Source organism: Pterocles gutturalis, unplaced genomic scaffold (assembly GCF_000699245.1).
Source record: "Pterocles gutturalis isolate BGI_N339 unplaced genomic scaffold, ASM69924v1 scaffold10249, whole genome shotgun sequence".
NCBI classification, from domain to species: domain Eukaryota; kingdom Metazoa; phylum Chordata; class Aves; order Pterocliformes; family Pteroclidae; genus Pterocles; species Pterocles gutturalis.
In genome coordinates this window covers 64,828-90,538 of record NW_010128219.1, presented here as the reverse complement: position 1 = coordinate 90,538, position 25,711 = coordinate 64,828, and the positions used below count along the sequence as shown (strand labels likewise).

The window sequence follows — 25,711 nt, the reverse complement described above, 5'->3', positions numbered from 1 at the left end:
AATAGTGAGAAAACACACCTTTGGGTATTCAGATCCTGAAGATCTTTTGTGACCTTGTCAGCACCAATGTCAGAATTGTTTTAATATAATGTCTTTCTCATTTAGAACAACCCAACCGATAATAAAGCACATACGAGAGGTGTGTACTGTCACCAGTGCTTTTTCTTCAAAGCTGAACAATTCCTAACACCGCTGTTACAAAGGTGCATAAGTAATACAAGTTATCTTTGGAGAGGAATTTTAGAAGCAAATCTCTAGCAAGCAAAAGAGGATATTTGCTTTGTTAATGCTAGGAATGTACACCCTACATATACTGTACTACTTCAGTCAAGAGTATTTTAGAATCACTGCCTGGCATGAGCCACCATAAAAGTCTGTCCATGAATAATAAACAAGGCAAACACTCCTGCTTTATTTTTCATGAATAGGTGAGAACAACAACATTTCTGATGGGAACATCTAATTTGAAGTGAGAAATTTCTCTAGCTTGCTAGCTTAGTTTTCACATTATGAGCATAAACAGATGCACCAAAACATGGAAAATGTTTTTATAAACAACCCCAAAGCTGTATAAAAAGATACAATATTAGGGGTTCAAAGGAAACATATGTCATCCATCAAAAGGCTTTTTCAAAGACCAGAAAAAGGTGGAATGGTTAAAGTGCAGAGAAAGAAGGCTGTAAGAAAACAGCATTCTTCAAGAAGCCTGTTCAAAGAAGGAAAATAGAAAAATATGTCAACTATGGCATGTTAATTTTAAAAACAGAATGAAACAGGCCAAAAGAGTTCTAGGAACACTTGCATAAAGGAATAAAAGGCAGTAATAAATTATTTTTCAAACAAATCAGGAGCAGAGAGGCTGGTAAGGTATCTCTGTAGAGCTAATAGATGATCAAAGGTTGAAATGAGCTCTTAGAAGAGAAGACCACCACAGAGAAGTGCTAGCAGAGAAGTTATAAAAGAAACCTGACAAGCGACCAACTGCTAGGGAGCAGACGGCGTTCACGGAGGTGATCCAGAAGAACTCGGGGATGAACACAGCTGCCAGGTGAATGAAATACGCCAAAGGGACTCTGGAGGACAGCAGGGAACAATGTGGCAATAAGTCTGAAATTTCGAAGAGGCAAATTGGCAGCTGTGTTTAAAACAAAAAGCAAACAGTGGAATAAACACACTGACGAGTTCTCATCACTTTTGTAACAGGAAGACACGCTTCACTAGATTTCTTTCAACAAGTCACTGGAGGCACAGACCAAAAAGATGCAGTTCACAAAGTCCACTGTTTGAATGTTATTTAAAGAACGGCAGGATGTGGTAGGGCATATAGGAACATCCTTATGTGGATAAAAATTTATTAAAACATAGGAAATGGGTTTAAAAAATATAATAGCTAGTCTTCAAAGTGGAGAGAAACCACCAGTTGAATCCCATTGTGTTACTAAACGGTAGAGGCGCCCAATGTTGCTGATTGCTCTAAGTAATTCCAGATAGTAAAAACAAGAATCAAACATGAAAAATGCTAATACAGTGACTGGGAGACAAAACAATAAGTGGAATTCACACGGAGAGCTGCAAATCTTTGTCCCAGTTGTGATCCCTGCCCTCTGGGTAGAACCGAGGAAGCATCCCTCTATAATTGTACTGTTCTGACACGTGGCCCTAGGTGTCTGCTATTGAACTCTGTTAGCCACAGGATACTGAGTGCGATGGACTTTTGCTCTAACCCACTCTTGAACCTCAGTAAACTACTCATTTGTGAAACAGAAGAACAACATTATTAATGCAGATGAATTAAAAAAGGCAAGGAATTTCCAAGCGGATTGCTTTAATATCCTAAAGGATTTTGAATGCCCTAAAAGTCCAAGTCGTGCAAGTTTACTGCCAAATTGTTCCCTGCTCCAGAAAACTGGCAGAACCCATGGCTCTATAGATGCTCACCTGAGTATCTGAGCAATTTCCATCAAAAGTCAGTATTCACAAAAAATGACCTGCGATAGTGGAACTATATAAATCCTGCACATATTAATATAAGACCAGACAGTCACATTTCTGTACTTGTTGCCGTAACAAATGACCACTTAGAAGTAACTCCTTAAGTCACCGCTGTGGACGAGACATTCCACAGTAGAGATCACTACATTTTACTCATTTGTTACAGCGTATAATTTTACTTTAAGGGTTATTCCTTCGAAGGAATTAAGTAAGAACTTTGAAACTGAGCTTTGTTGCTTAGAATTTGTAATTAGAAAGAAAAAAGAACAAACAGAAACCAGTCCTAATAAAGCACTGTTTCGACATTACCTTATTTATGATGAGTCCTGCAAGCTTGAATTGTTATTCTGGATTTTGGGTGGTATTTAGCTAGCTAGCAAGCTAAATAATAAAAAAAAAGAAAACAAAACAAAAAGGAAAACAAGCCACCCTGTCAGTCTTACGATTACGGATTTCACAAAAAAAAAAAAAAAAAAACAACACACCACAGATAAGATGCAGTGCCACAGCAAAAAAAAAGTTCAAAAAATCCCTTTTCCCAGTCTAGCAAAAGAGAGAGCAGAGCAGAAGCATACAACCCTTTTTCTAATTACCCCATTTTCTTCATGCTTGTGCTGTTTGAATTCAGCTATTAGAGTAGCAGGGCAAAAATCATAAAACCTAAACAGTTACAGGAAGAGAGTCTTTGGCTCTTTCTGGCAGAGGTCTTTTTTTTAAGGTTTTCAGTGCCTACAAATGCTAAAACAATAAAAATTCCAGAGCACGTTCTGCTCAGACTTCCAGAGCCATGGAGAGAAGATCAATTAAGCTCATTGACAATCACTAGTGAAAATAATCAGCTGCAACTGGACTTATAAGAGGGGTAAAAAGTTTCTAAATCAAAGAAATGTTTATTCACACGAAGTGAAAAATAAATAGATGTGTTAAATATGTAAGAGGAGAGAAAAAAGGCCATAAAAAGGTCACATCTCATACAGCTAGTATTGTAAAACACCGCAGAAAACACTCTTATCTTCGTCACATTCATGGGTTTTTTTTCCAAACTACACTGAATATGGAAATGAAACCAGCATAGATTACAAAATGTGGAAGAGTCAACAGATACTGCTAAACACTAAGCATTAATTATAAAGCAATAAACTTCATTAGCATTAGAAAAACAAGAACAGACAATTTTCATATGAAATAGCTATGGTTATGAATCCATTTCCCTATTCAATATGATTTGAAAAGCCCAATAATAAGTTGATACTTACTAGATTTAATTCCCCTCTTTTTGAGGGCAGATACGAGATGTCACAACATTATTTAAATAATTGTTTCTATCTACTCTTCTTCTGTTTCCATACACTTTCTACTATTTGTCTAATTACTCTTTCAAAACATCAAAACATAAATACTTTGCAATTCCTCTAAAACTGATCAGCCTGTTAAAGGGCCAACATAAGAAGGAGCCATACAAGTTTCCTCTTGCTCAGCTGAATGAACATGTGACTTGTATTCATTTTAGGCAATAAAATACCGTGATCCACTTTAATTTTCCATACAAATTTAGCGATGTCTCTTCACATAGTTTGTCTCATAATATTTTCCAAAAATATTATCAAAAAATGGTAATGAAGATAACATCAATCCTTGTTTCATCAGAAAAGTTATTAGGCAAGAGTAGTTCTAAAATGAATTTTCTTTCAAGCTGCTTCAGAAACAATATCTTTTTATAGCTTCGAGACATATTTCTGCAATGCATTTTGATTTAAAATTGAGATATAACAAAAAATGTGTCAGCATTCCTCTACGACTTTTCCTTCCTTCTCCTTCCATCGCTTGTTAAAGAATAGTGAAAGAGAAACAACAATTTTTCACTCCTCCTTTCTTAATCAGGCAATACTTTATCCCATCACTTCCCAGAGCACAGGGAAAATCATACAATGTTCAAGTGGAAAACAAATTTCTAATTTCAGTATCCTTTCACTCACTTGAGATAATGAATCCTAAAAATTGCCACCTCAAGAATACGAGCAATTTTATTTTCCAGTTTGGGACTTGTCAACATACTGCAGCAGAACAAAACTGGTTAATCCTCCAACAGAAAAACAAAAAAAATTCTTCTATGCTGAGCACTCTGTTGAAGAGTTTATAACACCTCAAAAAAAAAAAAAGTTTTTAGAAATCAAATTCAAAATTTTTCTTCCTTCTACCGACAGATGGTGCTGTGACGCCTGACCTACCCAACGCAAAGGGCAGCTTTTATATAAAAATCTAAACTGGAGGGAGAATTGAGCCCATTCATAACAAAATGTGTAAAGCCTTATTTTTCTGTGAGGGCACATCGAAGTTCCTCTGTGTTGCCACATTACATTTTTGCAACCTTACAGACTACAATTTTTGGTCACATTACTCCAGGACGCACCATTCATTATCTTCATACGCTCTGTAAAGATCCACTGCTGGTAACCCACGGTGCTATACAGAATAGCCATTGAAAGCATTCCAAAATCTTTTGTTCTAATAAATAAGGTCATTGCCATTAAGCATGTTCATATAAAAGGATGTTGTAAGAACCACAGAAAGATTATTTGACACATCAGTTCGGTAACAAAGCAACTTCTGTTAAAAAAGGTGGAAAATTATATGGAGAATAGGGACCCAGTCAAAGGTTAAAACTTACTTTCTTTTCTGCAGTAACTGTTTGTTACATATAGAAGTAACAAGCATCTACAGAAGCCACGAAGACACTGAATGCCTTTTCATAATTCTTTCAAGGGCCCTCAAACACTCTCTCTGACTTACAAAATTGATTTGCAGCAATTTTGAGTTTCCTCCTCTGATACAAATAACACCCTTTAACATTTAATGCTTAGTACACCGAAGGGGAAAAGCTGCAGAATACACAAGATTATCCATCAACGGAACGACTGAATTTTGTTTTCTGCCAAGGAAACTCAAAGCAAACAGCTTGCCTAGCCTTGCATCTTACCTCTGTCAAGGCAACACTTGGATTAACATTCAGATTCGTCTTTCAGCATGAGCCATGAAGTAAAACATTCCGTTTATTACACACAGCCTATAAATTGAAGCTGAATCAGAATTAAAACTGTGAGGAAGTCCAAGCCTTCCGCATGACAAAACATAACTGAACAGAAAAGGGCAACAAATTTTACAGCAGCTGGAAATGCTAGATTTAATTATCGAAGAGAAATCATGCAGAGAAGTTAGCTGCCTAGCATGATTTATAACAAACGCAAAGGGAAAGTCACGTGAAACTCTTAGTTAATCAAGAAACAGCCAATCACAAGAATGCCAGCATTTTATATTTCTGTGGATGACGAGAATTTGAAAAAATAAGACCAAAATTTCAACAAAATGACACCACCCAATCTTTAAAAAAAAGACACCTGGATGAGCCAGGTCAGCCTGTAAATGACAGCAGCAGTTACATTTTACTGGAAAATGACCAAAGTGCCTGTTTTCCTCACTGACTCAGAAGGAAGAATCCTTGTCCATCCTTGCTAGAAAGCTTTCCAAAAATTATTGTGTTGCACTGTCCATTGTTCCTCTCCATACACTCATGATTTGCAGCATTCTGAATGGTTCTGTGTTTTAACTTTTCCCTTATTTTACTATTTCTTCATGTGAATCTTCCAGGTAAAGCTCCCCCCAACCTCCACTGCTGGAAGAATATTCATCAAAAATACTTTACACAAGCAGTGAGATATGGTGTGGGAAAATGACTGGGGGGAAATGAGTTCCTCTAAAGTAATGTCCTAACAGAAGTGATAATGCTATAAGAAAATCTTTAGGGTAAGGTAAAACAGAGTTGCTACTTTCTGGGACAAAGCTCATTATAATGTCATTGTAATATCAAAATACAACTCCATCCCAAAGTTACCCGCCTCGACAGAGTTGCTACTTTCTGGGACAAAGGTGGCAGTTACTGTGCCAGTGACTGGGGTGAAATTGCTCTCCTGAGATGAACCATGCTCATTATAATGTCATTGTAATATCAATATACACCTCCATCCCAAAGTTACCCGCCTCCAAGGCACGACCACTCCCCACTGAGCATGTGCTCTCTATTTTATTAACTAAAGAGTGAAGTGAGACAATTTTACAGCCATCGGTAATAAAGGCATGAATGACCAGAGCCACTCAAGCTCCACCTAAATACAAAGAAATAGTATAAAAATAAGTTGACAAGGGGAGAAAGTTAGGGAAGACTCCTTCGCAACTTATGGGATCAGCCGATGAGCTGAAGCTGTCTTCTCCCCCATAGGGACGCCTATTGGGCAAGAACCTCTTTTCATGCGCATTGAATAATCAATTTACGCCAGCAGTTACCAAAGTCTGATTATATATTGTTCTTGCAGTCAGTCTACTATCAACGGCAATCTCTGAACCTGATACTGTCCCGATCTGTATTTGATACAAGAGAATTTGCTTTGCATAAGTTTCCGGAAACTTGAATAACTGTACTAAGGGATCTGACTCAGTGCCACTGTCAGTGCGGGTCCCTGAACAGGTCAGTTGAATCGTCCTCGACACAGTGGGCTGGTTGGTAGGGTCCCCACGTGGGACGCCAGCAGGCTGTATGGGCACAAGGGCCTCGTTTTTTTTGCAAAGCTGCCAGGTTGATTGAATAGAAAGGGTTCGAGGGAACCCCCGCTTCTTCACGTGACATATGGTATCACAGATTTTGGTCAGAATGCATTAGTGCCATCCCACAGCACACTAAAACTTCCCTAGAAAGATGGAACACTGATGGCTGAACAGGCCAGGCCTGAAACACTGGCAGGTTTACACACCGAGAACTCCATGAATATGTATATTCGCACACAAATACCTGAAGAGATTTATATAAAACAGGATGCATATCCACGGCAATGGGCACTCCTGGAATAAATTATAAAATAGAGTCAATTAGAGCACAGCATTCCCTCCCCCTCCTCACACCCAAATCCAATTATTCCTCTGGGCCAGACCCCGCGGCCGTATGCACACACAACGTCAGGCGCTGTGCAAATCACCACGTTCTTCAAGGTCGCTTCTAGAAAGCGGTCTAGGCGGTAGGATGAAACGAGTTGTTGGAACTCAGGCGTAAAGAGGTTCCTCTGCAGGATTTTCAGCTCTACCAAAAACTCTGGTTGAGATTTTGAAAAATGACTGAGATCTGTGCATGTAAATCCCAGGGACACTGGGCAAAACGGAAGGTGATAAGGGTTATAAGTTATGTTAGGAATGCTCCTATTTCCACATTCACTGTAAAAATGTGCGCTTCACTGCCAGCTCACGAGAGAAATGAGGGGAATACTGCTTCACCGGGCTGCTCTGAGGCTCAATCACGTCGTAAAACGGGTGAGCATGTCTCAGGTCTCCCTGTGGCCTCCCCATATGTCTCCATTCATAGATGTAACTACTCATAGAGGGAGCTGTGAAAACACAGGTGAGGAAAGGATCAGAAAAAAAAGGAAATAAAAAGGTTGACCTTTGACTGTATTCAGCCATAGAAAAACCTCTCACAACCAATCCTTCACCTCCAAAGCAATTTTTTTTTCTGTCTTTTTCACGATACCAGCTGTGCTGGTTGGGGCTGGGGTAGGGTTAATTTTCTTCATAGGAGCTAGTACGGGGCTGTGTTTTGGATTTGTGCTGGAAGCAGTGTTGATGACACAGGGGTGTTTCAGTTACAGCAGAGCAGGGCTCACACACAGTCGGGGCTTTGCTGCTTCTCACCCACCCCACCAGTGAGGAGGCTGGGGGGGGGGCAGGGAGTTGGGAGGGGGCACAGCTGGGACAGCTGACCCCAGCTGACCAAAGGGGGATATTACATACCATATGATTTCTTGCTCAGGGGAAAGAGGAGGAAGGGGAATGTTTGGAGCGATGACGTTTGTCTTCCCAAGTAACCATTACATTACAGAAGAATGGCAAGTCTTCCATAGCCCTGAGCACCACTTTGAAAGGAGGAACACCATGGATGGAAAGGACCATTGTGCTAAAACAAGTCAAGCACGCTTGAGAGGAACATGCGAAAACCAGACCCTGCCATGGATGGACAGAACACAGGACACAGGACTTTGACTCTTGACGTGATACCTGCAGATTTGAATGACTGTGACTAACATTTCCCCCTTCCACAAAAGAAACATAATGCTGACGAAGTCTGCCACAGACATCAGTAACGTTAATGAGACACCAGGTTTGTTATTCAAGCATTTGGTAGAATCCAACAGTTGTATATCCTCAATTTGCACACTTGCAGATGTGATGCTAGATCTAAGTTTTTCCAACACAATAACGAAACTCAACTTGATAAACAGACTGCTCTTATTTTAGCACACTAGTTTCTGTTTAAGTTCAACCTGATGAGTTAAACCCCTTGAGCCATCATTCTGAGATAGCACAGATCCAAAACAGCATCAGCTTAAAAAAGTATCAGCCAACTCTTATCCTACAGATTTGTCCCAGCAAAACTCAGAGCTATGTTAAAAAAAAAAATGTAAGTTGATGCTGAGTGTAAATTTCTTCCAGACATCATAAAAACGTGTCTTGAGAGTGAAATAAGACTAACAGTGAAGTTGTCACTGAACAACTATATTAATAGATAGTTCAAATTTACATGACAGGACCCCTTACTTCACTCAGATTTCCCACATACACGCACACTTTTGCAAGCAGTTTGCATCCGAAGGAAAAAAAAAAAAATAAGCAGGCTGTTGATCTAATCAATAACGCCATGTCGTGCATGGAGCTTCTGCATAAATCCAGAGCAAAAGGTGTCAAGCACGTCCCACTCCAATGATTATCAGGCAACGAAGTAAAATGATGCACTTTTCATCTCCACAGGACTGTCGCCAAACCCTTGATGTAATAAATGAAACATGCCTGCTATTTCACCACTGCAAAATGGTACTGGAGATATCTTACAACATCTCTGTTTGCAGGAGGGGGTAACTAGCTCTAGATGAAGTGCAGATATGTTATTAAACAACACACAGCTTGAATCCCGGGGCCAACACAGATGACCTTTAGAACATAAGCACTGTCTAAGACAAATATGCTTTCATCTTTGGGGAGTATTTTTTCAAGTAAAGATTTAAGAGAAAAACAGTTTAGAAATACGTTAAACACAAATGTGCCTTCAATCTCTTAATGTTTCATTTTAAAAACAAAACCACAAGTAGTATCATATGTCAGAAGAAAGACTAAGTACTCTTTAAGCAGAATATCAGTGAATTCAGTGAGATTTAGCTTTGTTTTCATTTGAACAACCCAACAATTAAAGCAGAGAGAAAGGAGATACGTGATGTAACTGAGGTCCAAAATTGGAGGTATGACTACAGTGATTCAGAAAAAAAGGCTTGTGTTTTTATTACGAGTCTATAAAAACAAAGACCAGTATTTCACTTTAGAACCCCTTAAGCGGGATGAAAACAAAAACATAACAAAACCACACTGAGGCATGTAGAACATAAGGAAAATGGTTTTAGAGATGGATTAAGTGAAATAGCAAACAGTATAAAAAGAAAAAAAGTGATTTCTAGTTTTGCACTTAACAGGCTGTTACCATTTATCTTCAGTAAGGTTCGCTTTTTTTTTTCCCCCAGAGTTGTATCTTGACTGTGATGCTAATACAGTGATATTTGCTTCATGGAAAAGAAGAACATTGGTATGACAAAATTCCTTCCCCCACAAATTATGGTTCACAGATTCTGACAAGTTCCGAGCTGCTCTGTGCAGCCTGTTTTTCCATCAAAGTCAGTGGCAAACTATCAAAAAACCCTACAACTGCGAAGCAGCTTCCAGGATGGAAGCTCCTGTGCCTGAAAAGCCCTTATCACAAATAGGAATCCTCACACCCAAGGGGTTTGTTATGTTTTGGTGTGATTTTTGTTTTGTTTTTTAAAAAAGATTTCTTACCTCAAATTCGGCATGGCGGTTAATATCCTCTGCTCTCTGCCTGCTCAAGATAAATTCTGCTTCATTAGCCACTCTCACCAAATGGTCCTTCATGGTTTGACTCAGCAACCTGAGGACAGAGAATATTTAAGAACTGCCTTGAGAGAATGAAGTCCTAAAATAAACATCTGTAAACACAGTATATATGCAAATATTTTGAGCTCTGTTCCATAACTGAATTTACTGTGTCAAGAAAATGGTATAAATAAGGTTGAAGGGTAATTTTCTGGCACCTAGTAAAATTGTATTTCACTAGTAAACCAAACTAAGTATTAAATAAAATGTAAACACTCTATAGACAGTCATTTGTTTTACCTGAAATATAGATGCATAAGAAAATCTTCCACAAACACAAAACACATGTTAAAGTAAGCAGTTTATGCATATAAACATCCACCGTGAAAGCCCTAATGCAACTGATGTAAAGTCTAAATTAAAAATTGTGAATTGCATTGCAGCATGGGTTTTTTTTCCTCCAAATGCAAAATTGGATTTTTATGTAAGTATACATTTAAGTAATACTCTCAGGATTATAAGAGATCCTCATTCTCACAAATGAAATGCTGAGATATACATTGTTCCAGGTTATGTACAGAATCAAGCTGTAATTCAAGCTGAGATTTCAGAGACCTTCATAAACCCCGAGTTTATGAATGGCAGCAGAGCTGACAGACTGAATTACAACCCAATTATTCTGTGAGTTCACATATTGTTACTAAAAACATTTCCTTTTTAATTAGTTACATTGGGATTCATAAAGGTAAAACCGCCTGTGCGGGAGCGACACTGTTCTAGAAGGTGCACATTTCCACAGGATCACTCAGAGATACACCAGATAAATCCATTACATGCTCTGCCAGTTAGTTTTTAAAAATGTCTGTTATTAAAGCTTTTTTTTTTCTTTAAGGTTTTCAGTTATAATGTAGAGAGGAGCAGCAGAACAAAAAATCCCTCCTTTGCCTTACACATATAAGCTAAAGTACATTTCAACAGGCTCAGAGTCTGCATAATGTAGAGAGGAGCAGCAGAACAAAAAAATCCCTTCTTTGCCTTACACATATAAGCTAAAGTACGTTTCAACACGCTCAGAGTCTGCGGAGACCCTTTCTTTACCAACAGAGGATGTATCACGCAGGATGCCTTCTCATGTATACGGTGTTAATTTTATCCCCAAAAACTTATCTATCTGAACTCAGGCTCCACCTGCCTCTCTCTGTGTTTGATAGTATGACCCCCAACGCTTCGCTGTCTCTTTTCCTGTGCTGTTCACAATTCCACACTCGGAGTAGGTCACAAGCCTGCTCCAACAAGAAGAAATCCAGGAGCAGAACAACAGTTCATCACTTCTCGCACTACAAGGCTAGGAAAACCGCAGCACAAGAGCTAAACAGACCAGATAAGCCAGTGGATTATTGTCTCCCCACAGATGAAGTCTTGAAAAAAGAAATAAACACAATTCATTATTTGAAATACGACTTCACCTTCTGTTTGAGGAAGTTGGACAAGCCACCGTTTTAGAACTGTACTTCAGGTTTTTTTCATTCTTTCTACTTTTAGAATGGAAGTGGCTGTTGATCAGCAAACACCCAATTTGGCTAATTTATCTCATGCGTTAACGGCAAACTTTTACTTTCAAAAACTTGAAGAACCAACATTGCTGTAATGATGCAACTTCAATTTCATGGCTTCAAAAAAATTGGGAAAATAAATTAGTTAGGAAAGCATTGCTCATACACTGAAAAAAAGAAACCCCAAACCCCTGCCTGTAATAATTTACAATAACGTTCAGCTAAAAGTAAATCCCTACTAATAAACCACCAGCAAGCAACTCTGCATAACCAATTTCATAGTCTGGGCAGATTCCAAGCATTTGATTCTCTTTCTCCAGTAGCACATTCAACTCTGTCACATAAGCATTTAAATAAACTTTTTTTTTTTAAATTAAACTAAAAAAATATGGTGACCATAAATACTCATGTATTACAATAGCATGTATGGCGACTGACATCTAACACAGCTGGAGAGCATCCCATTACCTTCACCGAGTTTGTCAATACCAACGCCTTCTGCTAATCTGATCAGACTTTGAAAAATACTAGTTATCCTCTACAAGTCCCATCTTTTTTAATCTGTTCAAGAAAGTACCCTATGTAATGACAGTTTTAATGATTTACAACATGGATTTTCCTTTTTATCTGCTAACCGTAACCCATAAGCAGCCCAGTATACGACCAACTGCACACTGGCACCTACTCTGCATTTGCAGAGGTGATGGATGTGTTCCAAACAAAGCAAAGAACTACATTCCCTCACATAGGAATAACACTCTCAAACCAGACTAGAAGTGTACCTAGTAAAAACAAATAGCTTTGGAGTATCAGAAAGAGCTTTATCTCCTATGGATCAGCTGTCACTTTTGTCACCCCCACCTCTCCTCACTACTCCCACACACTTTCCCTGTTTTTTCTATGATATTCCATATGGGGCTCAGCCACCTAGATAAAACGCATGATTTTGCAGTTGAATCTGAAAAATTCTTAATATTAACAACCAAGGAATTGTACAAGCTTAGCATAAGCACCTACTGGTAACTTCAAGCTGTTTTCAGAAACAGGTGAAAGCTGCATAGGTTAGGTATCAATTAGTATACAATTACCTCCCTTCTTCCAAATTGACCAATTTGGCAACTAAAGGTCTTCAGAAGGTGAGGATAAAAATTCTTTACTAATACAAATGAAGCCTATATGAAATAATTTACTGGATTATACCATATAACAGCTGTGTTCATTCTTTACATTCAAGAACTTAAAATTTTAATCTTTCTTTTCAGTCGCCTTTTCCAAGCACTACATATACTTCCATGAACTTTCTTCTACTAAACAATTCCAATTGTACAGTTATCTAGGGCAGCTGGGATTTTCTCTGTGAGAACAGTCTCTACATACATAGCATGTCACTCAGATTTCTATTTTGAATTTACCTCTTAGTGTCAAACTCAGCAACCTAAATATTCATCTATACATCAATGTAATTATGGCATCATATAACAGAGGAGTCTATAGCCATCATTAAAAAAAAAACATCAAAGGCAAAACCAAGCTCTCAGCATCTCTATAAATGAACACACCTCTGCTTATATGTCTAAAATCAAATTTTCATCATCTACTTCTAAACACTAACTTTAGGAACCTTGGCAGCTGCTCCTTTTCCATTTGAGGCAAACAAAATGCTGAACAGAAATGTGTTAAGTGTAGCCCTCTGCTTGCAACAGAAACAACTGTCTCCAGCTGAGACACGAGTGCTGAGGCGAGGACAAGAGTCCGACTGTTGCAAGAGCATTAGTTCAACTCCAAACTACATAAAACACATTCTCTACATATGTGAGTGGCTACAAACCGTATTAACTACATCAGGTAACTTGATGAGACAAACGCTTTATTCTACAGAAAAAAAAAAAAAAAAAAAGTTTAGGAAAATCTGATTTTCCTCACTAAGGCAGTAAGTACACTTCAGGGATTGAAAGGATCATGGTGGTCCTTTCTGGTACCTACTCTATCCTCCAGTAGAACTGATCACACAGGTTTTCCCCAAAATCATTTCACTTCTCCATCATGTCTGTACCTTCGGTTTGAGCTACAGTGTATCTTTCAGGAACTTGCCCCAACTTTTTTTTTTTATATATATTTGAAGATATTGTACACCATGTCACCCTAGAAAGACATTTTATAATAAGGTAAAATTACTGTCAAAAAAAAAAATCAAACTTTTGTTGGTTTTGTCCTGCTTTCTTTTATCCTGTTTTTTATTCCAGCAAGCAGCTCACGTTAGTCCTTTTTCTGTTAAATACAAAGTCTATCCAAAACATCTCTTTATCAATACTTCTTTTCCACAGCAAATTGACAGTTTTTCATAGTTTTGATTAAATGGATGATTTTTTTTTTTTTTAAATACGCACAGCTAAGCTGAAAGAAAAACCAAGTCTAATAATTTCCTTCTTGCCTGTGCTCCTAATCTCTGTATGCAGACCCACGGACCATGTTTGCCACATACCTTTTTATTTTTTTTCAACGTTATTAAACAGCAAAATGCTGTTGAATGTGATGATTTACACTCCTCCTTCCCTGACAGATTCCCTTCTGGTTTGGCTTTATTTATGACCAGTTACTGAATTAACATTTTTTCTGATCTTTCACATGAGAAGAGTGTAGATGGACATGGTCTGTAGTAGTTACACCATAATACTTATGGGAGTAAAGACTCCGGATCCCAGGTCTGCTCTTCTCCTTTCATTGCACACCAGATTCAAGGTCTCAAATAGACTCTTCTTCCTTTGTCTAAGCACTTTCTTTCCGGACTAAAATATGTAAAAACATGTGATTAACTTTGAAAAGATGAACAGCCTAGTAAAAACAAGCAGTGGGACAGATCCCATGCTGGAAGTTAAATATATACTTGCATACTTTGCTGGGTCAGGAATGACGTGCTAAACCACTGAGAGATGGAGTTCCAGCCAAATACATGAGAAATTCTGATTTTTACTGTTTTGCTGGAAGAGAAAACTATGAGACACAAAGCAAGAAATATTAGTCTGATTTTCTGGCTGCTCAATGCTTAGATGATCAAATAAAAAGTCAAGTTTCTCCTTACAAGAAGCAAAAGGCAAGGTACAAGAGGGAAAAAAATGGAACAGAAAAATATGTGCAAAGACAGACAGAGATGGATAAATTCTGGGTTAGTATTACTCATGTCCAACAATTATCAATTTTAGTCAAAATATGGCAAAAGCTTTACAGGTGACATGAACAAGAGCTGTTCAGGCATAAATCTCTCAAAGGGAGAGATTATGGATGTTCCAGACGCTACCACCACAAGAAAGGCGGATGAAGGTAAGCTTTCCTACTCGCACTCCTCACAAACCTAGCGTATAAGAGATCCTCCTGCTTCAAAAGGAGCAGCGTTCTACATGGACACATGCTGTCATTTGCAGGATCTGACTGCTCCATGTGCTAAACCACAAACCCAGAAACAGCGCAGGTTCACCAAAATGCTGTCCTGGGCATGGAATAGCATAAAGTTGAACAGAATTCCGAAAGGACAGCTAGGAGAGGACACACAAACCCAACCTTTTTCCTTAGGACATGTCGGAGTCTAGTGAAAATTGATCTGAGGTTGCGTTCACATTCTGAGAGAGTGCGGGACAGCACAACAGATGATTTCTGAACATTTTCGACCAGACAGCAATAGTACAACACATGTATACACCCAGAGTGCAGTACAAATACCTTCTTGTTGCTCTAGCATTAATCTGTTTTTTCAAAGCAGATCTTACTAAAAAACATTCTGCATTAAAAAAAAAAAATAAATTAAGAATTCCCAGGCACTCAAAAGTTTATGATTTTGCTTTTTTATTGAACCAGCAAATTAAGGACATATTCTCCCAAGCAAAACCTACCTTTGTCACTTACACACCCTCCCAAGTTCCTAGCACCTCCAGTAATAAAAGCTTACATTAATTTTTAATCCTTAAGACAAAGTTCTCCACAAAAAGCTTCTGTTTACTCATTAAGTTGCAGCAAAGCTTGTGTTCTCAGTTACCTAAAAATGATGCCATTTAAATCCATGCAAACATCTCAGGGAAATAAAAAACTGTTTTAAAAGTGGGTGTGTGTGTCACACTACACTATGGTGCACACGTAGGCACAGAAGAGTCATGTCGTGTCAAGAACCCCAGTTATCCGCCTCCAAAGCACATCCAGGCTACAATTTCTAATTTTCAGCACACTTAAAATGTTGTTTAAAGTCTAACTTAATGATCTTCTGTAGTTCAAATTCACACATTACCCAAGTTGCTTCTGCCATAAAATCCAGACAGTAACATAAAAACTCAGAAAATAAAACACCAGAAATCCCTTTTACAAGACCTAGCACTACAACAGAATGCATTGCTAAAAATAAAAAGGAAATGTAGAAAACACTTTTTTTTTTTTTCTCTTAAAACTCAAGACTAAGGGGCAGGTTCTATATTAGAATCTCAGGTGAGGAGGCTGCAGTGAGGGGAGCAGTAACCATTTCTACTTTGGACATGACTACATTTACCATTTTTTTTCCTGCGCCTTTTTTGGTCAATTATGCACAAAGCTACGTCTGTCAGCTATAATCCATTTTTTTTTTTCACTAATAGCTGTATTTTTCTAACTGTTTTCCATCACAGTAGTTGCTCCTATGGCAACACATTCTCTAACATTCATTCCCTGAGAGTGACCGCACGATGGCAAGTGGAAGACAATTGAATGGGGCAGCCTCCATCTGTCCTTTATTTTCCATTAGGAAAAGTGTGCAAGTAATTGGCCAACTAGTTTGATTGCCAACTATTTCAATATTAAAAAATATTTGCATCTAGGACCAGTCAAAAGTAATATATATACAACTGAAGAGAAGGAACAGCAGGTGAGATGTTGGAATTTTCTTAGTACAGTTCCTCCTAAAAAAATTGCTCTAGAAATACAGATGATTACAGCATTCCAGATTTGATACTACTGGATGTTATGTTCATACCAGTTACATCTGGTTACGTCTGGAGAGGTTTGGGGCTTTTTTTGGTTGGCTGGTGGAATTTTTACTTGCTAAGGATATTAGGCTTGAATGCTGCCTGCCCTCCTCCTTCTCCAAGTAACTTCTGAATTCATTGGACAATACACCATTTTTTTTCCATAGAAGGCTGGAGTTGCTCAAAAATATTAATTTTATACAAGTTTTATATCCAACAGAGGACAAAAACCGTTGCAAGTATCCTTTAAAAAAAAAAATCTGTCTTCATCTGCACTGAAAGCTATAACAGAAAACCCAACACAGGAGGAGAATCCTCTGATATGGCAGGAGAATTTCGATTAGATTTCATTTCTCATTAGACAGAGAATCTAGCAATGAGAAACAGCTACAGAAAACAAACTTCATGAGTTCTGCTTGTCCTGCATGCACTTGTGAATTGTTAAGTTTGGCTGGTTTGTTTTGGTTAAGGATTTGAAAGGGGAAAGGCAAAGGAGAGGGTATTATACATCTATTCAGTTGGATAATGAGGCTATCTTTCAATCGCACTTCATCTGACAGATTTTTAAAGCAACTACTGTCTGAATATTCATTTACACACATATAAAAACACATCTATAGAACACAGCACTTAATTCTTGGGATGACCAAGAAAACTATGCTTAAGAAAATTAAAATTGAGTCTCTTCAACTGAAAATCAGGAAGAATAATTGCTGCAGCATGCTTAGGAGACTGCTCCCTCCACCCCTGCCATGCCAAACCCATTACCACCCCAAAGGGGATAACAACTGTCACGCCTGGTCTTAAGCTTGAGTACGTTTGTTAATGCACTGACTGATACAGAAAACACGGTCTAGCATAAGAGATGTTTCACACTAAAGTCTGCTAATGAATCAAAGTGACAAGAGAGAGTTTTAACCTCTGCAGAGCAGAGGAGTTGTTTGCTAACTAGTCGAGGAAATAAGAGACATTTGTACACCCAAGGAAGTCAAAGCTGCTTTTTTTTCTTTTCCTTCTTTTTTTTTCTTTCCCCCTCCCCATTTCAGAAAGAATACCTTGACCATCTCCTGCATAAGGAAGAAACATAATTAGTTTCAGGGTAGAAAAAAAAAGGAATCTGCCTGGACACCTTGGAAAACTCCAAAGAATAGGACTGGCTACGACAGAACCAAATCCCACCTCAAGGACGGTTCTGGTGAACAAATTCCTCATCGGCAAGCTCTCAGGTTGAGGTTCCAAACCAGACTCTCCCTAAAGGGAGGACCCAAAGGTGAAAGGCAAGCACAGAGACTGAAATCTAGTCAGCAGGCTAAGGAAAACGTTCTGGGATCCGCACTTCTGCTGCACAGATGGTGCAGTGCAGAGACAGGCAGTGGGTACAGGCACCTTTTGAACAAGGCTGCAAAGAAATAGAGTTCCTAGACATTACAACAACAGTGAACAATACTTACTCCTTTTTATTAAAAACAGATTAATGTTCAATGTAGCAATGTACTGAAACTGACATTTCTTTTCAGGCACAGAAGGAGGTTATTTTCCAATACCTGCTCCTTTAGCTTTTCACTTACATTCTGCACCTTCCTGTTCCTCTGCACAGTTGCTCTGGAGTTTTTGTGTTTGTTTGCTTTAGTTTGTGGTTTTTTGGCAGTTTTGTTTTTCTTTGGGGTTTTTTTTTTTTTTTTGGTTGTTGTTTTTTGGGGTTTTTTTCACCTGGCCTTCAAAAGACTTGAGGTGTGCATTTCAGTTTCAGGTAGGCTGACAGTTCTGTATTTTAACGTAATAGTCTCCTGTCTAAAGAATTTTTTTCAGTTCAGGATCCAAAAACTTCACTGGGTACAAACAAATCAATTCTGCTATGCATGTGCAGTGGACCTGATATATCTGGAAAGCCTGAGAGCAACTAGATGCGTAACACATGAGTTACTTGTGAACATGATGAAATTCAGACCGACACGTTCTGAATGCAGCACACATACTGTAGATCTTATGAGTCCCAGAGGTAAACTTTCTGCACATATTTCTGTCCAGGGAATCCTAGCCAAAACACAGCAAGCCTAAACATAAAAACTTTCAACTGGTGTGAGAGAGAAGTACATTCATACCTTTCACATAACAGGAAAAAAACCAAAAACAGCAGCACACACTTCAAACTGGTATTAGTCCAAAAATTAGTAATAAACACTGGGAATAACACCCTGCTTTACAAAGGTTATAGGATGACCAAGACTTTTTCCACCAACACACCTGACAATAGCAATTCTGTGATTTCACAAATTTTAGGTATACCTTCTAGTTCTTAATTTTATTTTATTTATTCTAACACTCTGCATGTCATGGTACCCCACAGAAATCCCTCCTCACTCACTAGCTGAAATCAGGACAGCTGATACAGCTGTACAACTACCTTGTCTTCTTTTATTCCTCTTTTATTGAATACTTCTAGAAACAATTTAAAAATTCAACTTTTATTCTACAATCATGCAGTTAAAGCCTAAATCAGTATCATTCAGCTATTTTCTTTTTGAATTTAAAGATTTCAGCTTTTGGATTTTTTAAAATTATAATGTTACAGCAAAAATACACAATATCAAATACAACAAAATACAAGGCTTGAAATGTTTTAGTACAAATATCAGCATATGTGCAAGAAAAATAATGTGCAACCTGCATAAAGAGAAGAAAAGAGTAGTTCTGGAATGTAATTCGTGTCACATGAGGTATAACAGTTTCATTTTAGTGAATGCTGAAAAGCCAGAAAGCACCGCAACGAGCCATTCAGCAATGACTTTAAAGGCTCCTATAAACAGCAACGAAGGAAAATGGAGACAGATAAAAGGAGCCATTTTTAAGAAATTAATCCCTTCTCCTCTTCCCTAGAATGAAAGTTATTCTTCCCCTTTTTAAAAAAACCAACTCTGCTCCAAGTCAGACCCAAAATGAAGTAACAATTACTTGGATATTTTCTGCTAACCAAAACCACACTTTTCAAGGGATCATTTGTCCCTGAGACAACCGCTCTGCCAGGGCTAGACGATAACTTATGGATGTTGTTTATGGAGGTGGGGGAGTGATTCCATCTGTCTGTGATGGGCACTGCGGGTTTTGAAAAGAAAACAGTCAATTCCAACCAGCTTACGGATAGAATGCTCTCTGAAAGCTTGACCTGGACAAGCTGAATAGCTACTAGCTGCTTACAGCTCAGTCCCAGCAACCGATTTGTCCACGATAATCATCTTACGCAGATGAACCTCACATTCTGCTTTACGTGTGTGGGGGATCTCCGCGTTATCTATGCTAATAAAACATTAATCAAGGGCCAAATTTATAGCAGGCACTTTATAAGTAAGGTCAAGACAGGTCAGCCTCACATAATAGGAAACAACTACAGGCTAGATCTTAACACTGTAACTGAACACCCTTGTTACTTTACCTTGGCCCTGGGGATCAAGACTAGTAGCAAAACATTTTTTCTGCCTCAGAATGGTGTTTCCCTCACCATAAACCCAAACGCAACCACTAAAACAGTCATTATTTTTATGTATCTTGAGAATATCTACAGACTTGAAAAGAAAAAATCCCAAATACCCATTCCCCCTATTCCTACAATGATAAAAAGGTATTTATATAGCATTTTAATTTATGTGATAAATGATTTTGTTTTTTATTCAGTAGCTGTCCTAATCCTGTAAAATTTATTTTCTATTGGGATTCTTACTAGCTCAAGTTACTCACTAACAGAATTTAGGCTTAGAAAATGGCATTTCTTACAATATTCCTTAGCTGACTCATCAAGACATCTTTAAAAAAAATCCTTAAGAAAAAAGTAAATATTGCTCTTAGTCTGGCTGAACAATCAATTTCTAATGAAGAAAATATTGATAGTTCTGAATAGTCACTGCGAGTCAAAGAGCATGGCCTCATCACCCGCTCTGTCATCTTCTGGGAGTCCCAGTAATATACATACATCCTTACAGAACAGTAAACCTAACTGGTGATACCAATGGATTTTGTTTGTACCTTAAAGGGACACTCTTCCTTCTATCTTATGAGGTAGGTAGGAAATAGATGAGCAAACTGGAATCTAATTTTTGAGACAGAAGCTTATCTTACTATTCCTAGCTGTAATGTCTTCCAAATATCAATTTCCTTCCTCAAGAGATTAGCCGAATACAAATTATAGTTTCAACGTTAACCAGTGCACAAGGACAGGAAGAAAGAAAACCCATGACACACCGATAAGTGAAATATTTAATGAAACTGAAGAGCATTCAGATTCTGCAAAACTCTATATTCACTATTAGAACTAAGCAGAAGTATTAAAGAATGTGAAATCATGCTTGTAAAATCCAAGTAAAATGGCACAAAGAGGCAGAAGAAAAATTCTTTAAAAAGAGTTTGAAGCTACACATCTTCTTGAAGGCTCAAGCAGAGGGGCTACCAAATATTGTGACTCACATCCAAGTAAAATGGCACAAAGAGGCAGAAGAAAAATTCTTTAAAAAGAGTTTGAAGCTACACATCTTCTTGAAGGCTCAGGCAGAGGGGTTACCAAATATCGTGACTCACCTGCCTTCATTAACCAGCTCAATAAAGGCAAGGCCAGCATTCTTTTGTATGGAGTTCTGCCACTCCTGGAAAAAAAGAAGAGGAAATTGGTTGTATAAAAAGAAAACAACAAAAAAAGAAAAAAAAAACAAAAACATTTTCAGCTACAAAGTCAGAATACTCCTGGAAAAAAAGAAGAGGAAATTGGTTGTATAAAAAGAAAACAACAACAACAACAAAAAAAAAACATTTTCAGCTACAGAGTCAGCATCAGCACACATATAAAGCACTAGTTTTGTGCTAATCAGGAAGGAAACATTGTCAGCATGAAGAAACAGAACAGTATTGTTTACCCAAAGTCTCATTCTGTGAAGAGAAGAAAAAACAAAAACACCCCAACAAACAACTGCACCTATTTTTTTGCTACGTTATACACTAATTCTGAACTTACTCTGGTTCACCAATGCTTTTTGCCTTACTGAGCCTCAGTGATGCTAGAAACAAACTCTTGCACTTTAATGTAAGGCTCATTCTTTAGACTTAAATTTCTCTTTTAGCTTAAAGCCTAGTCAACACACATGCTGATAATAAACCTCTGCTCAGCATCACATAGCCACTTCTACTCAGAAAATCTGATAATGATCCAAATATTACATCATTAGCATCCAATATGTTTCAAAAAATTTTATGTGGTCTTCACACTCTGAATTTTTAACACAGCAAAATGATGGGAACGGCAGACACATGCACTGCACACTTCTTCCACCCAACAGAACCCTGAATTACAGCAAAATTCTGCACCTCCCAAACATGCAGACGCAGGTTTTGCCTGGCCCCCAGAAGAGGCACAATGGAAGCAACCAGCCCAGATGACCCATCACTGGGGCTTGCTTCCCCTGTTGGAAAGCTGGGGAGAAAGCAGAATTGGGTAACAAATACACAAGGATTATTTTTAATCCCACACAACAGCAACAAGTTGACAGAGATAAAAATTAGGGTAGTAAAAAGTGCAAACCAGCAAATCTCTCAAATAAATTTCACATTTCTGAATGTAGGAGTTTTCAATACCCAGTGTCAACAGAGCACATTTTTTGCTGCTCAGTGTTGCAGAATTACCTTTTGGTTGGTGACATGAAGGTTTGATCAGACACACACAAAAGCCCATAGAACAATGTTGTTTCTTTGCGACTTAAATCCTTCCTTGCCCCCCTCCGAAAAAAAAATAAAATTCCAGATTTCAAATGCTGATCTCTCAAAGCCTGACATGTTCCAGGCCCTACCTATTTTTTTCTCATTGCAACAATGTATTATAATTTTCAAGTAGTCACAATTAAGAGTAGAATAATTGGAATTTGTGATGTATTAGTCACCATGAATTATAAATGCTTTTCATCACTTTTTATATAACCGGTTTATATGCATTAATAGGCAGGCAGCATTCTAAATGTCAGCTAAATTCCATTTACACAATATCACACATGGGGGGGGGTTGGGATTTTTTTGAGGCTACATCAAGCAGCATCATTGGTCCTTATTGCTACATGTATCTTAGAATATTTCTCCCACCATCCTTCCCCCGGTCCTCCCCTGTTGCCTTCTTATGACCACCACTACATGGTATCAAGTTAGTCTGTAAGCTGTTTGCAAAAGCTTCAAGCAGCATTTATTCTTATGAAAAAAAACCAACCTTTTAGCCGCTAATACTCTAAACTAAATAGCATACACAACTAATCCTCATAAGAGTTTTTTAAATGTAGTATCAAGTTCTAAATATTTAGCTTCATATGATAATTAAAACTATTCTTTGTTAGCTTAAATGTGTGAAAATTCAAGAAAAGCAAAGAATTTTTTTTTTCCATTTATGACACTGTCCATCTGTTGCTCTGCTCTTTAAGAGAAATCACTACAGTACTTGAAAATTTAATTGGTGAAGATGGAGGTTGCCAAAAGTGAAAAGAAAGTGCATTGATCATGGTACTTTTCAGCATTTTGTTCTCCATCAGACATCATCAAAGAAGGCGTTAGTCTAAACAATTTCATAAATCACAGCTGAACACACCCTAAAGCTAATTTTAATAGTTGAAAGAAAAGACTAATGGTCATCATCTTTCATGATCCATTCAATATTTCCCCACAGTATACGTTCTCTCTCAAACAATTACACTCAGTATGCATATTGCATTATTATATCAACATCTTAGTTATCCATCTCCCAAAGGGACTAGGGAAAAAACACGTTAAAAGCCTCAAACTCAACCACTAATGCAACTAAATAACTACAAAACACATTTCAGCACTTTCCTAAGGAAAGACTGTAAGGGATCATCAACAAAGTCAATAATTTCATACCTGTTCCAAGCTGTACTTAATTGACCAGCATTTCCTATGGCTATAAATGCTTAGTAACCAAGAGCCATCATCCACTCGTAATGCTTTTGGTCACTGTACGCTCAGTAGTGAAGCAGGGAAAAACCCTAGAAGCACTGAACACTATCACAATGGTTGAAAAACAACCATTACAAGGAAACAAATAACAAATCACATTTTATTCAAAATCTAATTTTCTTCAAACGTCTGACGTGGGGATTTCTTAGCTCACTATTGTTTCACCTACTTCCTTAACGGAATCTGTGAACAATTCCGTAAGCACTCGAGATAAAACACAAGTACTGTATCCTTTCCTGAAGCGGTGCTTCAAGCCTCATCTGGATTATCATTCCGTATGACATAACTTATTGCATTTCCTGGAGCTCCAGCACAACTCTGCCATAAGCAAAACTCTATCCCCGTCCTCTGCAGCACCAATGTCAGATCATCACCAAGTTTCATTAACGCATTCTTACTGAGTGCAGAAGGAACATTAAAGGAAAACACTCAACAGTACTGGTCTTAAACACCTCCTTCCAGAAACAAATAAAGGTTTATATCGTGATCCACTGTTGTCCCATTTGAGTCAGTTTTGGGGTTTTTTTTAATCTGTTTTACAGTGGGTTTTTTTTAATTAATCCTAACTAATGATCAGTTGCATGATGGTACCACATTCCCTATTAAAACTGATTTAAATTACCACCACATTGCCTTTGTCTAGGAAACACATTTTGGCCAAAGACCACAACATGCATTAGACCATAACCAACAAGATCAGTCTAGCAAAACAACCTTTAGTAATTTTATGTCCCATTTTATTTAATTTCAGCTACATACACATGTGTAGTTATCTCAGTCTTCAAAGGCATTTAAAAGTCTTTTATACAACTTGACCCTCTCCTTCCTTTCTTAAAAATAAGGTATGTCTCTAATCACACAGAATCATCAGGTAAGTGGAAGCGTTCTTCAAAAAATAGTTTAATTTTAAGAAGTACACAGAAGGAAAATAGATATTTACTAAATTACCCACTTTGATATTGACTAACTACAACTACTGCTTGTTTACAGGAACTACCGCCAGTTCAGAAAATACCCCAAGATGCAAATAGCTGGAGAGTGGAAGAGTATCATACAGACTTGTCGTATTCTATTCCTTTCGAGCATCTCTTTTTGTCTATAGCTGGAGATAAGACCATAAGCAAGGTGGAGCCTTTATTTATCTGATCACTCAAACAAATGCCAAGAAAATTTTGTTGATAAACATTTTTGTTGGCTTGTAATTTGCAATGCTTGCCAGTAGGCAGCAAATGTGCACATCCCTCCTCACCTGTACACTTCTAGGAAAGAAATATCATATTTCAAACAATTAACCAAAAAATACCTATTCTTTAAGCTACCTAAACACATTTGTAAGAACAATCCATCAACTGGTCTGATGTCTGAACAACTAAACATGAATCTTTAAGAGAATATTTAAAACATTTGCAATAGATGAAAACTGTTCTATTTTCTACTGTAGCAACCTGTACTCCTACTTTCACTCACATATATGTACACATTCATACTCCTTAATAATTCATTTTGCTCAGAAACATTAAAAAATATCCTTCTAACAAGGTTAACATATTCCACAATTAAGAATTATATCTAACGGTTGATATACCCACTTGTAATCAAGAAAGAGAGAGCAAATTTTTTGCTAATCCATCCTTCTCATAAAGCTGGTGGAGTTTTAATAATTTATTTTGATTATGAAACAAATGAGAAGGATGACTTTGGTACTGACAACTATGAATGGAGCACTAAGGAGCAGGGTGGGAAAATGTGTTAACATATGACTAAGAGACATATTATGTCCTAGAGTAAAGGTCAAATCTGCATGAAAAACTTGTTCTTAGAGAGATATACTAATCTTTAAGCACCTAAAGTAAACTATCAAGAACATTTCAGCAGTGTTTGCGCTTGGTGTCAGCACTCTCTCAGCACCACATCCACTACAGGCTTGAATGAACTCAGCAATAAAGAACATAGAGTGAAAAGCAGATTATATCTCAGATGGGTTCTTTGTAATTAAAAAAAAAAAGTTAGAGTGCATGTTAAGAAGAATATCTACAAACATAAATTACTTTTAAAGAGTTGAAGCATGCTTAAGTTATTTTAATCTACAAAGCTCTATTGAAAAAAATTAAATCAACATGAAATTATGGGAAATAATATCTAGAAGCTCTATGTAACAATTTATTATCAAAATTAGCACATGCTAAGTAGTGTATGAAACAAAAATTTCGCAAGGATGTGACATTT

General features: G+C 37.6%; 1 protein-coding gene across 1 annotated transcript in view; it reads right to left on the bottom strand.

Annotated features, from left to right (window-relative positions):
- Positions 1-25,711, bottom strand: part of LOC104466185 (lipopolysaccharide-responsive and beige-like anchor protein) — a gene marked incomplete at its 5' end in the record, with an annotated part of 104,550 nt that overhangs the window by 14,650 nt on the left and 64,189 nt on the right. The window contains 2 exons of the mRNA XM_010079530.1: positions 9,910-10,018; positions 21,062-21,126. Coding sequence (XP_010077832.1) covers positions 9,910-10,018; positions 21,062-21,126 — 174 coding nt within the window. The remainder of the gene's footprint in view (positions 1-9,909; positions 10,019-21,061; positions 21,127-25,711) is intronic.